General features: G+C 37.9%; 1 protein-coding gene across 11 annotated transcripts in view; it reads left to right on the top strand.

The window, feature by feature from the left end:
* The window catches only part of ptprt (protein tyrosine phosphatase receptor type T), a 226045-nt gene that overhangs the window by 107017 nt on the left and 102388 nt on the right, over nucleotides 1-16640 (top strand). For 7 of the 11 annotated variants that reach the window (XM_040004209.1, XM_040004190.1, XM_040004172.1 and 4 more), the window contains exons 12-14: nucleotides 2591-2867; nucleotides 11750-11786; nucleotides 13792-13848. In XM_040004209.1, coding sequence (XP_039860143.1) covers nucleotides 2591-2867; nucleotides 11750-11786; nucleotides 13792-13848 — 371 coding nt within the window. The remainder of the gene's footprint in view (nucleotides 1-2590; nucleotides 2868-11749; nucleotides 11787-13791; nucleotides 13849-16640) is intronic. The other 4 variants (XM_040004228.1, XM_040004222.1, XM_040004204.1 and 1 more) reach the window with 3 other exon arrangements.

Here is a 16640-nt window from a genome sequence, read left to right as displayed (position 1 = left end):
CAGATGGCAAATATATCTCATGTTGAATTAGGCCGCACCCTCATCGCTACCATCTTTATGTGTTTATCAACTAGAGAAAAGCCCATTAATGTGTTTGCTTATTATGTGTGTTCAGTGCAAGTATTACATGTTTTAAGTGCCAACAGATGTACGTGTGGAAGCAGGAAAAAAAGGCATCTGTTTGTTAATGTGCACACAAATGTTTTTGCTGGAATTGTTTTCTTATTCATCCTGCAGATCAGAGCATCTGAAATTTAGGAGGTTAGATAAGATTTTTTTTTCTGGAAAAGGCTCTGTAAAGAGAAGCAGCTGTTGAGACACACACTCATAAGACACACACATCAGGCTGCATGCTCAGGTGCCTACATGTTCACTTTCACATAAATGCACACAAGCGGAAACTATTGTAAATGTTTACAGTGACTGTCAGTGCAGATATGCACCAGTTGATTAAAATCCAGTGCTTAATATTGTGTAGGTCTCCTTCATGCTGCTAAAACATCTGCTGGGCCTGTCATGGAATCTCTGAGGTTGTCCTGTGGTATATGACAGTAGCACATTACAGATTATTTGAGCCCAGCGGGTTAAGATTTAGACTTCTATGGATCTGGCTTGTTCTCGGGCATCCTGAGTCTCGAGGTTGGCTAAGCATCATGGATTCTGTTACATTTCTTCAACATGTCTTGATGAGATTTTGCAAAGTGAACAGTGCATTGTCCTGCTGTGCAAAACCACTGACATTGGTGGGTGGTGTTGCCATGATAGAGTGGCTTGGCTGGAAGGAATATTACTTCAGTGTGACACAAAATGACATCCACATAATATAGTTGCTCCAAAACAGGAACATGAAGAAAATAACTCTCAAAAATCTCTCAGTTTTACTTGCAAATATATTCATACATACATGCTCCATTGATCAGAGTGCATGACAAAAAAAATGTCTGCAAGCCTCAGCAAAACACTTTCTAGAAGTATACAGTACCAGTGGAAGGTCTGAACAAACTTTTCATTGGTACTGATGAGATATATTTATTTCAAGCCTTAACTGTAAACTTCAACTTTAAAGCTTAAAACCAAGTTTTAACAGTGACAGTAACAGCTGTTTATTTGAGGAAAAAAACAAACAAAAAACCCCCAAAGAACACACACGCAGTGATTTCTTCACTTTTCGAATTCACTCGCTTTATGTTGCCTAATAATCACACAGCCATCCACCAGTCTCAGAAAATCCCCTTACTCTAAATGTTCAAGCTGTAAAGGTGTAACATCTCACAAACAGAGTAAAGGCACAATAACACACATACACACACTTATGGATATGTATTCAAAGACATGGATAGTTACAACAGAAGCACATACACATATAAGGGCTCCCAAGCGCTCGACACAGACCCACACATACACAATTCCCTATCCGCTCCTTGTGCTAGGCCCCTGCTTCATCCCTTGTGCAGCCTCTGAAAGCCATTAGTTTGAAATGGATATTTTACCAGAAAGGCAGAAACAGCAAAGAGAGTGACAGTAAGGGAGAGAGAGAGGGACTCATCTTTGGTCATCAGCAATTATCTTTTATGAAAGCTGCCAAACGGGAACAGGGGATAATTGGCCGCGGCCCCCTTCACAGAAACATACATTTCCCTAATTGCGTATAATTGTGAAGTGAGTTCTTGGCGTGGAGGACGGAGGTAATTGCGGAGGGCCGCTGCGTTTGTCCTGACCGCTAAAGGAGCCCTCAGCCATTCATGAAGCCTCTCAGAGTGTAATGGAAACACACATACACATGAAAGCAGCTCCACTGCACAAAGATAGATGTTCATTCAAGTATATAAACACGCCACTACACATGTGTTAAAATACACACAAGCACAAGCACACCTGCCAAAGCACATACAGGTAAATGCGCACCTGTTAGAGAGCATGTACACACACACGTGCTATTGATGTACACATAAAGAATATAAGGCAAGAGGAGACACTTTTGGACTTTGAAAAAGATCCATTCATTTCTACCCTCACCGTTCTCTTACACACACACACACACACACACACACACACAAACGTATTTTCTTCCTTTAAGCTGTACTGGGGTGCTGAATCAGCACAGGAAATGATTTGCCAGGAACTTTGTTTGAAGTTTAGCTTCTAAAGTATATCTGTCGTTCAGAAATAAGTGACCCTTGTAACAAATTATACGCCTTTTTAATGGTTAGTTTGGGATTTTGTGAATTTTTTTCCCCCTCATAGCAGACCTCGGGCGTCTTCTGCTAATGCTTTTATTGTAATAATGAATTTAAAGCACTCTGGGAGCTACTGGGGATAGTAAAGTTGAAGTAGAGTTGTCAGTTTTATGTGTTATGTCCCTATTTCAAAACAAAGTCTGTCTCTACTGTATTAACTGGACAAATAACAGTTGAAATATTGTCAGTTTATTGTGATTATTTTTTTATTCTTTTCAAAAATTCTGGCTGTCATCGTTGCCACGTAAACCATCTCCTCATAAGTATTGCTTTAGCTAGTGATAAGTAGATTTGTTCCTGTTTCAGTAAACAACATAAGACACTACTTTTAAAGACATCATTTATTTTTCCAGCTCCTACCAGCTTGTTGTGAAGGAGGTGCGCAAGTCCAAGACCCGCCGTGCCGCTTCTGAAGCCCCCGAGTGTTTTTCTGTCCCAGTGAGCTTCCGCAATGCCTCCATCTTGGACTCACCCTATTACATTGCTGCTGAATTACCACCGTCCAGCCTCACGGTGGTACAGCCCTTCACTGTGGGGGACAACAAGAGCTATGGTGGTTTCTGGAATCCTCCGCTGTCACCTGCCAAGAGCTACAGCATCTACTACCAGGCAATGAGCAGAGCCAATGGGGTGAGTCTCAACTCTCCAGAAGTACCCATTGTAACAAGAAGTGGCATGTTCATATTTCCCATTTGGCCAAATTAGATTTAATTTAAAAGTAATTACAAATTAGATTAGTTTACATTTTGGGTTTATTGTCATGTCATTAATGATGGGAATAATAGTGACTTTTGAGGCGCACAACACATGGTGTAACAAATTTGATATGAAGCTTTACCAGGATTATCTTATTTTTATTTGTCATAAAAAATAATTTTAAAAAACAGCAACTTTAAAACCATTCTTTGGCAAGCAAAAGCAAAAGTAAAAACAAAAATATTATTTCTCAATCTCAGCAGATTATTTAAAAAAAGGGCCAACAATTCTGTTCCTAAGTCATTAATGTGACAGCAAGTGATTGAAGTTAGAATACATTTGGAGACAGAGTTATGCAAGGGCATCTTGTGTGACTTCTCAAGCCTGTAGTTTAATATACTGAAGGTTATGTGTTTGCTTATCAGAATAAATAAATAATTAATATAAAAGAACACAATTACAACTCCCTCTGGGAATCCCCACTCCTAGCATTCAGCTGTTGATGTCTGTTTGCTGCCCTTTTTGTCTGGTAATTATACTGTCTGCGAATACAACAACACCTCGCCCACCTCCCGCCACCCGTGTCCTTCTCATAACTCATTCACAACTTCAACTTGGCTTTTGAATTTCCATAATACTCTGAACTCCTGTGGGGGTTATTTTAATTTTCCAACGCCGTAACCACGGTAACTCAGTTTGGAGAGCGAAGCCGGGTGAGCTGGCTGACTGTCGTGATGTAATATCCTCCTCCAGAAAGCAGATTTCCCACAATGCAGTCATATGGAGAAAGGCTGTGTGCAAGCGGGTGTGTGTAGGGGGGGAATTCTTGCATGACTGAACAAGTGTGACTGTGAGCAGATGAGTATTAATTTAAAAGTGTGAATACTCGCTCGTGTGCCCCACTTTTGTGTATCGTGTGTGCTTTGCACACCTGTATGTACAGACCCCAAATCCAGTCAAATCGGACTTCCTTATTTGATTGGATTTCAGTCAATCCAATCAGTTTCAGGTTTGTTTAGATGATTGCATTGTGTGGGTGCTTAGTGGTTAAAACAGAAATAAAAATGCAAGCGCACCTGTGTAGTCGCCTTAAACAAGATGATTTGATAAGGAAATCAGGCATAGAAATAGACACGTGTTCATAAAGCATGATTTTTGGTTTTTTACCTGATTATACTTCTCTTTTAAATTTCAAGTGATTGCAACAACCAGAGTTGTCTATCGATTTTACTTTCCCAGACAGAAAAATGTCAGATAAATGTTAAATAAGTAAGATTTAAAATGATGGACTTTACTGCAGTCTGATCAAACCATTTGAGTTACATGTCAAAAGGAAAAGTCAGTCGTTATTACTACATTACTACATACACTATATAATACATGAGTCGACTTTTGTTGTGATTTGGCATCATACAATTAAAAATGAAATGAATTAAAACATTTTAATTTCAGGCACAAATCTTTGATGTTTTGTGACTGCATTGCTGTGCAACAGTCTCTTTTTAACTAACCAGGGTTACATGCAGTATATTTCAGGGATCTGAGGTGAGTAAAATCAAGGAGTCAAAACCTCCAAAGATAATTATTAATGTGGATAACAGTGAAATCCTAAAGTGGCAAGAGTAATCATATTGTTCCACAACATACATTACATATAGGACACAGGACTCCTGAACACGGTGAATGAAAATAGGTTGAACTCAACTGGACTTTTTGAAGGGCACATCACCTTTCTCACACACCCACGCACACAGGGTCATGTGCAGACAGACATCAGACACACACACAAAAATCCAGGTCTTGAGTCAGTTGTTATTTTTTTTGGAGCCATGCTTGCTACTCAGATTAAACTAGCCAGCAGATTCACTGTGGACATTTTCATCCGCTCTGAAATGACTGCAGAGCCACATTGGTGCAGAAAGAAGACAGTCAGTATTTATTTAATGTATTCTGTAAATTGCATTTAGTAATAATATGTGAAAGTGATAGTTTGTCAATCAAGGATTTAAGTTATCTGTAGTCCTCACAAAGTCCTGTGATTTGTTTAATTTCTTTGCTGTCAGTCATTTCGTAGTGTAGGTGTCACTTTTTTTCTGCAGCAGTAGATGTCTCATATTGGAAAGAAACTCCTCATTTACATTTTAGAGGACTTGGCTCATTTGTCGTAGTTTGATCCCATGGATGAAAGTCTGTTTCTCATTCTCTGCCTGCCTTGGATAATCCTACTACTTTTTTCTCCCCCTCTGAGCTCCACCTGTCTATCAAGGAGAATGTCTATCCGCAATCGTTTTCCTTCTTTTTTTTCTACCATGTCTCTTGAGGACATTTAGAAGAAATTGTTCTCTCAATCCACCCACTCTCCATCTCTTCATTGCTCACTGCTGTTTTTTTTCTCTTTCATCTAATAAAAACAATCAAATTCTTTTTTTAATCTTCTACCTCCCTTTCCTAAATTCTCTCCATCTCCATCTGACTTCCTCTATGCTTATGACAAATGTTTTCTCTGATTTAACCCTTCATGCTCATCTGTTGCTCACTCCCTTATCCCCACTGCTTTTCCTCCTTCTCTTCAGCAACCACCTGTTTCCCTGCTTTCTTTTGGGCTTGATTCTCCCAGAGGTAACATCAGTCTGATGCCAGTCTCTCATCTCCTGTCACTGTGCCAGTTAGCTCTGCACACTAAAGCTACTAGGCAATCTCGACGTCTCCATGTTGTGCGATGCCACACAAGCACACGCGTCGCCCACCCACCCATACACACACAAGAATAAATGCCTAGGGCAATAAGTAAGAGAAGTAAGAGCAAGAGTGGTTTGGGAGTAGGGAAAGAGAGAGAATTGTGGGAGGGGTAATAGCAATCTAAAAAGAGTAAAAGAGACATTAAACAAGATATAATACTAGAGGCAAAGATGGAAGTCAATAAAGATAAAAACTGATATGAGCAGAACTGTCATGAGTTTGGTTACTGGAAAAAAATACTTTTGACCCAGTGTGTTCATTAGCATTTAACCAAAACTGCAATCTATACTTAACCAAGTTTTCTTTTTAAAGATGTACACAAGCAGAAACGAGAATGTGAGCACGGTTATCCATTTTGATTACCTCCCTATGACCCAAATGCAATCCTTAAGTGGGTATTTTATTAATTGAGTATGCACGTTGCCTCTGAGCAAATACCAGCCAACAATATATTAAAGTTTCTAGTTGCAAATGAAAAGTAATTAAAGAGATTAAGGAGAGGTTTAGAAAGGTTGAAAGATCACACCTAGTGATGTTAATTTTTTAATATAGAAGCAGGACAAAAGTCTGAAAAAAGATTAAATGTGTCTGAAAGATAATATACACAGAGCTACCTGAAGTAATAGGTTTAAAGAAGGGCGACTGAGAAAGGTCTAACCAAGATTTACTTGTCAACATACATAAAATGATCTGTGGATAAAATGGATAAAAAACAGGATGGGAAATTTGGAAGAAATTCATGGGAGGACAAAAGGAGGTGAAGGATTTTGGAGATTCTGGAGTCGGGGAAGGTGGAAGTATTTGAAGAAAATGGTAAAGGAGAAGGAAGTAGAATGCAAGGAGAAATGGGGTGGGAAATGGCACAAAACAAAAGGAAAGTGTGACAAACATGGAAAAACATGCCCTTCTGCAGTGTGAGAAATGCAGCCAGACACCTTTCTTGACAAGTAAAAAGCCTCAGGGGTTGGCCAAGATGCTCTGACAATCAACGTCACACACGCACACGCACCAAGCAAGCCTCAGAGTGCAGTTTTTGGAGAGTGTAGGAGAGAGACAGAGGAAGATTTTACCAACTGACAGTCAGTGTCAATCAAGATGCACTCAGATGACTCAGAAATCCCTAAATGCATTTTTTCTGTGTGCTGGTGTATGACTAAGGCTCACACACTTTCGTACGTTTGGCTTGTGGGTAAGTGTGTAGGAATTTTTGCACGTACATTTGTCTAAGTTTGCATTTGTGATAGACTTATTAAGATTCTATTCATTAAACAGCCATTTTTCAAATTAAACAATGGAAGTATATACTGTGCATGAGCAGTTCATGCCCATGTGTTTGCCTGCTCGTCTGAGTATCAAGAGTTTTTGGTAAAAGAATGAGCTTCAGGAAAAAAACAAAAAAAGAAACAAAGTGTCAAAGACAGGGTAACATTTTTATTTTTTTTTTAAAGTTGTTACCCTGGCTACATGGGGTTGCCTGGGAACTCCAACAGCTAATCACAGTATCCAGAAGTCACACAAAAAACATACATGATTGAAAATCCTACCAGTCGGTTAGAACACTGAGCCAACCAACTGTGATTGAATTGGGGGAAAAAGGACTGGCAAAGATGGAACGATAGATGGATGGAGAGAGAGCTCACCCACACAGCAGCTGCATCTCTCTTACACTTTTAGTATTCCTGTCAGGCTCTACAACGTTAACTACTACACACACAGAAATGAATGCTGTGTCTCCATTGTAAACACCTCAACCCCCTTCTGGTCTCCAAATGCTCTGTATAGAGTCAGGGCAATAAATCCTTATATTTATTAGCTTCGCTTCTTATAACCCCCTGAGGCTTAGTCCATTAGCATGAGCCAAGTGGAGGCCGTGTTTCTGTTCACAGTGACTGTGAATCCAGAACAACCACGCCTCTAAATGGACCATAAATGGGTACAATAGGGTCAGTTTATAAAGAAACACAATTCATTGGTCCTCATGTCCATTCATATGATACATTTCACTCTTAGAGGAATAGGCATATGGAAGAAAGTATTTTGAAACATTTGTTACTTTTTAGGCCTAATCAGACAGTTAAAAAAACGATGTTTGAAACCCCCAGGATGTCACCCATTGACTTTTGAAGCCTTAGAAGTAGTGTTTTTGGATGGTTATTTCTTATACTTCGTCTTATGCTTTTACTGTCCCTTGTCTGCAGACCCAAGGTGCAAACTTTTGGGAACCAGTCTGGCCTGTGTGTACCTCAGGTTAAAGCAGAAGTGGTTCCTATAGCCTGTTAGTTCCCTTACATATACATCCTTCTAAAGTGCAAGGCAATAGGTATGTGTAGGTTCTCACATGTGTCCTTGTAAGTTGCAAACCTTCAAAAACATAATAACTCATATGCCAAGCAAATAAAGGGGTCACACAATACTAGAATCTTGGTAGTCAGTAGCAGTACTACTAATATATTTTTGTGGTGTAATTACAGTATCCTAGAAATGAGCAGCATTGAGCTCATGTTTTGAGGAGCCATGTTAATGTGTTGCAAGTACAAAGTTATGTTACCTTTGTGAATATTTTATGTTGAGCATTGCTGCGACGCAGCTGTAAATTCAGTATTCATTATATTCTATATAAATGAAATTATGTTTTGACAAGTTTAGTGTCCCGTAGCATGAATCAAAATATCTTCAAAAACAAGTCTCATCTTGTTTTCCCCCACTGAGGAATTTGTTCAGTCTCTAGTAGATACAGCATCCATTTTTTTTAGAAATAGCAAGTGGCATGATTTTTGTCATTAGCACACACGTATTGGCCTGGTGAAATCCCTTTTTTCAGTCTTACGAATCAGTTTTTCTTGCCCTCTATTTTACATATTAACTGAAGAGTACATTAATTGCTCTTGAAAGCCATGTGTGTACATGTGACTCTTATCATACATTCACTCTCAGTTTTCTACAGGTTCCTTCAGTCAAATTATGCACAGAGACAAATGAGGGAAACGGATAAATAAGACAATAAAGCAGTTGAACAGCCAGGGATTGAGAGAGTCATTATTCAGACAGACAGATGGACAGATGGAAAGCAGACAGAGATTTAGTAGAAGCAGGTGTGTTTGAAGATGCTCATAGGATCTATCATTTGCTTGCATGTATCCTTTCATAAATCTTCGTTAACATGACAATAAAATGAACAATATAAGTTAATGGTGTTAAATCCTCAAATACCAAACTGTAGTTTGAATAGAGCTGGACTTACTTTTGGCCCCTGGCCACATAATTAAATCTAAAAAGCCAATCTAGTGGAATATATAAATGATGTTTTTGAGTAGGGGTCAGATGAGGTGCAGGCTGCTACCATTTGTTCTCTTATGTTTAACTTTGTTAGTTATGTTTTGGAGTGTTTATGAATTAAAACTTGTCACATTCAGTGCGGTGGGCTTTTTGTTTGCTTTTGAACTCCACTGCTAAGAGCAACCTTGAAGAAAGAGTTTTTCTTCTGTATTTAAGCACAGAAATTAGCTTAATTTTAGGCTTTGCAAAGCATCTCTTCTTCTTAAATTATTTTGTTTCTTCCTACAGGAAGACCGTTTACAGTAATCTAAGTAAGACCCAAAATGGCACAATTAAAATGAAAATGAGTGTACAGAAGCCTGTGCATTAGGACTGATTTTAATACTGAGGTAATACATTTCCGTGTTGGTAGCTGCTGTAGTCTTTGTATTTGATGAAGACAAATGGGCCAATACATGAAAGAGGCCAAGTGGGTGAGATAGGTGCACGCACTGATGACAGCACATCATAAAAGAGGAAAAGGCACGGGCAGCAAAGGAATGAAACGTGCTGGTTTAAAAGACAGAGGCTGAGAGACATCTTCTGCCTTATTTTCTGTAAATATCAAGACATGTATACTGTAGTTTTATATTGTACTATGTATGTATTTTTTATAGGGTCACATTTAAACTCATTGGAGAATCATATAAGAGTATTCCTTCAGTACATTCTGTTGTCATCTGGCTCAAGAGCTATGACAAATAATGGGAGAGACATAATTTGGACAAAAGTTTACCAAAGGCAATTAATTAATTAATGAATGTGGTGTTTTGTAGTGTAAAACCTAACAAACCAAAATGGCCAAGCCCAAGCCAAACAAACAAATATCAAGTTTCACATTACTATAGTTAGTTGGATTTTTCCCCATAATAAAAAGTGTCCCATTTAAATGACTGCGTACAACTGAAAGTCTGCTGATTATCACACGTTTCTCGTTAGTGCCCTAGCTCCTTATCTATCCTACCTTTCTTTGTATCATGTATGACTGACTCCCTTTACTTCCACCATCCCAATTTTTTTGCCAGTTTATTTCCCCGCTCTGTTTTTCCCTGACTTGGATGGTTTGATTTGAATATCTACCTTGTTTGTCTTCCTTTTTATTGCTATTAATTCTTGTGTGTGCTGGTACCCATGTTGTACTTTTGCCCTGTTCATTTAAGCATGAATTAACTGATAGAATCTCACAGATCATATCCAAGTCCTTACTGGCTGTCACTGTATCAAACACTGAATATAAGCATCTTACTATCCCTCAAACCCTCTGCCCAAACCCTCTGCTCTGCAAGCACTACTGCACACAGTTCCGCTGCATATAGACTTAAATAATTGATGTTCTTCTACTTATGCCCATCTTATGGGAATGATGACTGCCCCTGATGACTCTGTGAGTCTGTTGACCCATTTGTGAGATCAAAATATTAATCTGCAGCTTTATTCCAGTTCTTAATATTCAACAACAATAGGCTTCTGTAACCCGAGGACTGATGTAAGAAAGTCAAACCTGAGACAGACAACTCTTAAATGCTCAAGCAAGACTAGCCAAGTGCTCCCAGTTACACTAATTAACTCCACTTACTAGGAACCTAGAAGACAACACAGAGGGGCAAAGGGGAAAATACAGTAGGCCCTGGCCAAAGCTTAGGGCCATCACAATGCTTAGAAAAATGAGTGTTTAATACCAATGAAGGTACTTTTGTACTTTTTTCACTTATTTATATATGATGTGTGGAAAATCATTCGAATCAATCATGTGTGTTTGGACAAAATGAGAAGCCAGTGGCATGGTTTTGTGATCTTACTGATGATTAAGACCAATGATTACGTGGTGTATGCAATATATGCACTGTCAGGCAAGTGGTTACTGTATGCAGTAACCCATATATTAAAGAGGGTACCTTGTTTTAGTCTGTTAACTATGATTTAAATACATTTTTTAAAACTGTTGTGGACAAATTTCCAAAGCATGATTCCTGATTGATTTTCTGGTTCCTGTTTAACACTTTTCTTTGTCAGTTGTTTCAACGTTTTCTAAAAGTTTTCTAAAACATGGTGCTGAGCTTGCAATTCAAGATATACTGCAGCCTCTGGACATCAGCTGATCTCAATGCCTGCCAATGTCATCGGATGGCTGATACATGCGGCATTTATGTTGTTTTAGCTTGACCACAGTTGCTGTGTATCTGGAGGCCAGTTTACAGCCCAACTATAGCTCAGCTTTTCTTTTTCAAGCTTTGTCTGACTTAATGTCTCTGTCTCTGCAATCATTGTTGTCTGCTCTGTTTTTGGGGGTGGGTGTAGCTCAGGAGGTAGAGTAGGTTGTCTACTAATTGGAAGGTGGGTGGTTTGATCCTTGGCTCCTCCTGCCTACATGCCAAATATCCTTGGCCAAGATATTTGGAGTGCTTGTTAGATAGAAAGCACCTAAGCATAGAAAAAAGTGCTTGTAAAAATGGGCGAATGAGGCATGTTGTATAAAGCACTTTGAGTGCTCAGGTGTATAGTATAAAAGTGCTAAATAAGAACCAGTCCATTGATCATTCTGTACAGAATAGTGCCAATGATTTTTCAATACTGCAACAAACGAAACTTGACTTATGCCTTGGAGAATACTCAGAAAAAAGTCAGATTTCAAAGGGTTTTCCACCATTTTCCTATGTGTTCAACAAAGCCTTACCCTCATGATTCAAAACACTAGTATCTGAAAAATTAACTGTATATTTTACCACAAGGTAATTAGTTAACCTGTCTGTCTCTCTCCACAGGAAACCAAAATCAACTGTGTCCGCTTGGCTAACAAAGGTATGAGCACCCTTCCATTGGTAGTCAACATGCACAATAATTATGATAAGATATTTGTAATTTTAATTTGAAATTTGTTAGTAGTTCATTTTAAAGAAAAAATGGTGTGAATACACGATCCCCTAGAATTGTGTTGGGCTACAAGTGTATCAGCCAAGATGAGAAGATTGCACACTATTCTGGAAAAGGTGAACTCACAACCATCAGCCCGGGCAAACCTATACCACATCCACGTTATCTTGCATGATTTTGTCGCATAGCATTCTCTCTCCATCTCTTCTATCCTTATAGCCCTTTTCACACTCACCTTTTCTGTGACTTTCCTCCATCATGCTATTCTTTTTGCATCTCACACCACATCCATGTTGGTCATCAATGTTCAATGTTCAAATTGTATTCGCGGTATAAAGGGTATAAAGTGGAACATTGGGGCCATTATAATACCAATTGACCACCTTCATTAAACCCAGTGAATGAAGGCTAAAGTGTTAGCTCCAAAACCCATTTCATCTTCTTCTGTTTTGCTTTCCCCATGTCTCCCATTTTTATTTGCTGCTCATCTCTGGCAAATACACCCATTTATGTGCCAGGCAATATGCTTTAAAAGCTTTTCAGCTTGCTATTGATTTTTTCTCTCACCTCGTCTCCTTTATCTGTTTTAGTTTTTCATCTGCATCAGGCATTGATTTGATTTTTCCACATCTCCTTTGTCTGTTTCTGTATCTCTAACTCTCTTATTATTTTTTTGTCTACATAAAACATTTATTGCTCTTTTATGAACATTCTTATCTTTTTTACCATTCTTTTTCTTTTTAATCCATTTTCATTTTTTTCTTTTCTTTTTTGAGTGAGATGTACTCTGGTAGGATGTCTACAGTGTCTAAACACTGCGCTGTCTGTCTGCATGTATGTGTGCTTGGAAAAAGACATGCTTTTAACTTTGTGGCCGTCTTTCATATATTTAAAAATAATACAAATCTATTTTGAGTATGTGAAATTATATGTAATCCAAAAAAAAAGAAGATTTTTATACATGAAGTATCATTAATATGCTGTTATTTGGTGTTCTGAGGCAATGCAGATGGCTGATTTTGCAAATAATTATGATTATGTTTGCTGCATTACCTAATATCCAATATATGTGCACTTATCATGCACTATTGCATATTTACAATAAGTACGAGACATCACTTGCTTTCTTTCTGTTGTTTCTGAACTGCAAAAAATAAAATTGTAAGGCCTTAATCTACCACATTGTGAGCTATTAAGCATTTAAAGGTAACAAAGCAATAATAGCTCAAGTGACTTCTGAGAACAAAAGGAGGGACAACTAGAGCCGCATACCTGCCTCAGTTTTACTCTTCCAAAACAAATATTCTACCATTAAACTTTTAGTAGTTTTACAGTATTTGTATTAGAATGCTGTATAAAGGAAAGTATTAACTAGAGTCAGATGCCAAAATTGGTCTCTCCACCAACTTTCCCATGCCACAAAGTTCATAATTTATTTTCTTTTAACCATCACTTTGTTTCTTCCGTCTTACATTTCCCACTCCCCTGTTTTTATTAACCCTTCAAACCAGGCTAACAGACATAACAAGCTCCAGTGATAACCGCCAACACCATATCTGCATTCACTGACAACTACTTTGTAATAAACATCCTCACCAGCATCACCTCTTTCTGGCCTTTTCCTGGTAATGGGCCAGTCAAGATGCTCATTGAGGGTTATTTCCTAGAAATAAGACCAGTCATATCCCAGCTGAGTGGTATTGATCTCATGGTTCTAGTGCTATCTCTCACCACTGCAGTTTCTCTCCTCCAAGACAGATTGTGCAATTGAAAACCAGGGAGATCTAAAACTTGATGAATTGAAGAAAGACAACTATACATCTTTTTTTCTTAGACTTTTTCTTCTTTCTTTTCCTTTTTTGTTGTTGTTTGTTTTCTCTCTTCCCTTTCTTTCTCATGCTTTCCGGCGGGGACGTGCGACCCTTGGCCTTAGTGGTAATAGGTAGGGGACAAATAACAACGCCGTACATTCTAGTCATCCCAAGCGAAGGTGATTATTGCTTTATAGGCAGAATATTTTCTTCCCAATGTTATGTCACAGTACAACCATAAACACGACGCAAACACTGTTTCATTTTGGTTGTCCCCTGCCCTACACCCTCCCTTTTTTCTTCCCTTTGTTAATTTTTTGGCGTTATCTTTCCTTCTCATCACCATCTTAATACATTTGTTTGCATGTCTGCTCTGCTTCAAGCGTTGCTGGCTGTGCTTGAACGTCCTCTCTGTCTTGCATGCACACATACACACACATTTTTCACACATACACTTAAGTGAAACCATGCTGCTTGTGTGCATGGTCAGTAGCGCAGCTGTTGCACCATTAAGCTGATTGTAGACTTTGTTTTTTTTTATCTTTTATTCTTTAATAAAGTATAGTTTAATATTAAAAAGAAAATTGACTAGACTATAAATAAATACAAGGGTTTTTTTCCCCTGTTCCCCCAACTTTATTAACAATGCATATACTATTCTGAAAGTATAGTTTCCATTTTTGCAAGTATGATTATCTGATTGAAAAAAGGGATGGTAACAATTTTCATTTGATAATCTTTGACAGTTCTCTCATCCACAATATCCACCTCTTTGCTTATTCTAAAGCCTTCGTATATAGGTCCATGACATTTGTTGTATAATATCAAATCAGTGAAGATGCTTAATTCAGTTGTACTACATGCTCAAACACCTAGCAGAGTACTAAAAATGTTGAATAATAACAACTAAGTGGTCAAAACATCAATTAATATGCAAAAGCCACCAAACAGAGCATGGTGTGGTTTCAGCAGAACCATTATGTTAATTTATGTCTCATATGATTTGTATCCTTGTATTTGGAAAGAAAAGAAATTCATTTCTGAATTTGTCAACCATGTCAAGTTTTGGAGCTTTGCCACCAAGGCTGAATAAATGTGTGTAATTCTTTAGTGAGAGATCCAGCCTTTGAATGTGACACAATTACTGTATATTAACTTCTGAAAAAGAAGATATCTCCTATTAGTTAGTTATTAGACACTGGAAGAATTATAGTTCAGTAATGTGTTTTGTCAGCTGTTTACTGCTATTAGTGTATTTAGTGCAGTGAACAACCTTAAATCGACAGAGCTGGTTACTGTGGAATACTCAAGTAAATTTTCAATGACAAACACAAAATAATAATATTACCAGCACAGTTCTTTGAAATCCAATCATCCATCTGTAATAAATACACAGCAGCTAAACATTGTTTATTAAATTGTGTCAAAACCATAGCAATTCTAATCCTCTTAGTATTTGTTTTTCCAATTCAGAGATGTGACAGTAGAATATGAATGTCATTGAGTGATACAACAGTCAAAATGTTGACTTTAACAATGTGGACACAACAGGGAAGCAGTCAGCAAAAAGCATTATTATAAACTGCTGTCACACTTATTTGTCAAGACTATGAGTTTATTGCACAAGAATACCATAACACTTATTGTCCTGGGGGAAATTCAGTTTGCAAGCTCTCGCAGAAAGAATTATGCATATCATGCACAAGTCTGAAACTATAAACAAATAAAATTCTCAATTGAATAAAAACTGATTATATTTATATGAATGCAGAAGATCTCTGGGTACATTAAAAACCACATCGTTTTAAAACTGAACTTACTTTTGCAATGTAGCAATTCATGTATTATATTTAATATCATATTCAGAGGACCATTTAGGCAGACATCCTAAATTGAAAAAGTGGTGCATAAAATGCAGCTTTTTCTCTTTCTTTGTACTCCACTTAGTAGAAGTCACACTTTATTAATCTATCCTGCTCGAGAAATGCTAAACGACTCGACTTATTTATCTAAAGCTGTGTCTATATGGAACGTAAAATTTGTCCACTTATTATATTCCTTATACTCACAAACCTTTTTTTAAGTAGTAATAATATAACATACTTGCAATTACTTACTTGCGTCTTCCAGAAAGAATACTCTGCAGTCTCTCTTCATGTGTACAAATAAACTCTCACTTAAAGCTGTATTTGTTCAGTTGCTGTGGCAAATACATAAGAGACCACTGTGATAAACTGTCAATATGGCTGAGAACAAATCAGTTAAATAAATAAAATAAATAATTCACTGACAGTGACTTCATATGCAGCCCACCACGTGAAGCAGATAAATACCATTGCTACTCTGTGCATGCATGTCTCTCAGCCATGGTTGTGGATTGCATCATTCACGTCACATATTAGTAATGCAGAACTAAAAGACAGCCTGCAATTTGAAAAAAGCTTTTGTACCTCTTAGCCAAAACACTGTTGTTTTTGTTTTTTCTTTTTTTTTTTTGTAAAATAGAAATTAATTTCATACGTTTTTGCTTACCGAGGGCAAAATAAACCAGAAGGTATACATTGATAGGTGGGACTTTTACACTGGCAGGGTTTGAATGCCCAGCATGTTCTCAGCTACCATGGCTCATAGGAGCATCAAACCCACCCCTTGTCATTCACACATTGGTATTATATGTCAGTTTTAATTCCCATTCCCATTAGTCCTGAGGTCGATTATAATTGGTGGTGTTCAGAGTCGTGTTGTAACTCACACAGACACTGTGCAATACTGACGCAACATGTGGCTTGCTATCTGAGTATGTGTGTGCATGTGTTTGTGTGATATGGGTGTGCATGAGAACACTGTAAAAGTAACATTTTGAGGGAGTCGTGTCTGAATTATGCTTGTCGTTGAACCCAACTACCTCAGACAAACAAACATACTTTTATTTGTAACTGCTGCTGTTTTTCCATCATTGCCAAGTGCTTAC

Source organism: Simochromis diagramma, unplaced genomic scaffold, assembly GCF_900408965.1.
Source record: "Simochromis diagramma unplaced genomic scaffold, fSimDia1.1 OVJJ01000320.1, whole genome shotgun sequence".
Taxonomy (NCBI): domain Eukaryota; kingdom Metazoa; phylum Chordata; class Actinopteri; order Cichliformes; family Cichlidae; genus Simochromis; species Simochromis diagramma.
Note: the sequence above shows the minus strand (reverse complement) of the source record. Positions and strands in the feature narration are given on the sequence as shown.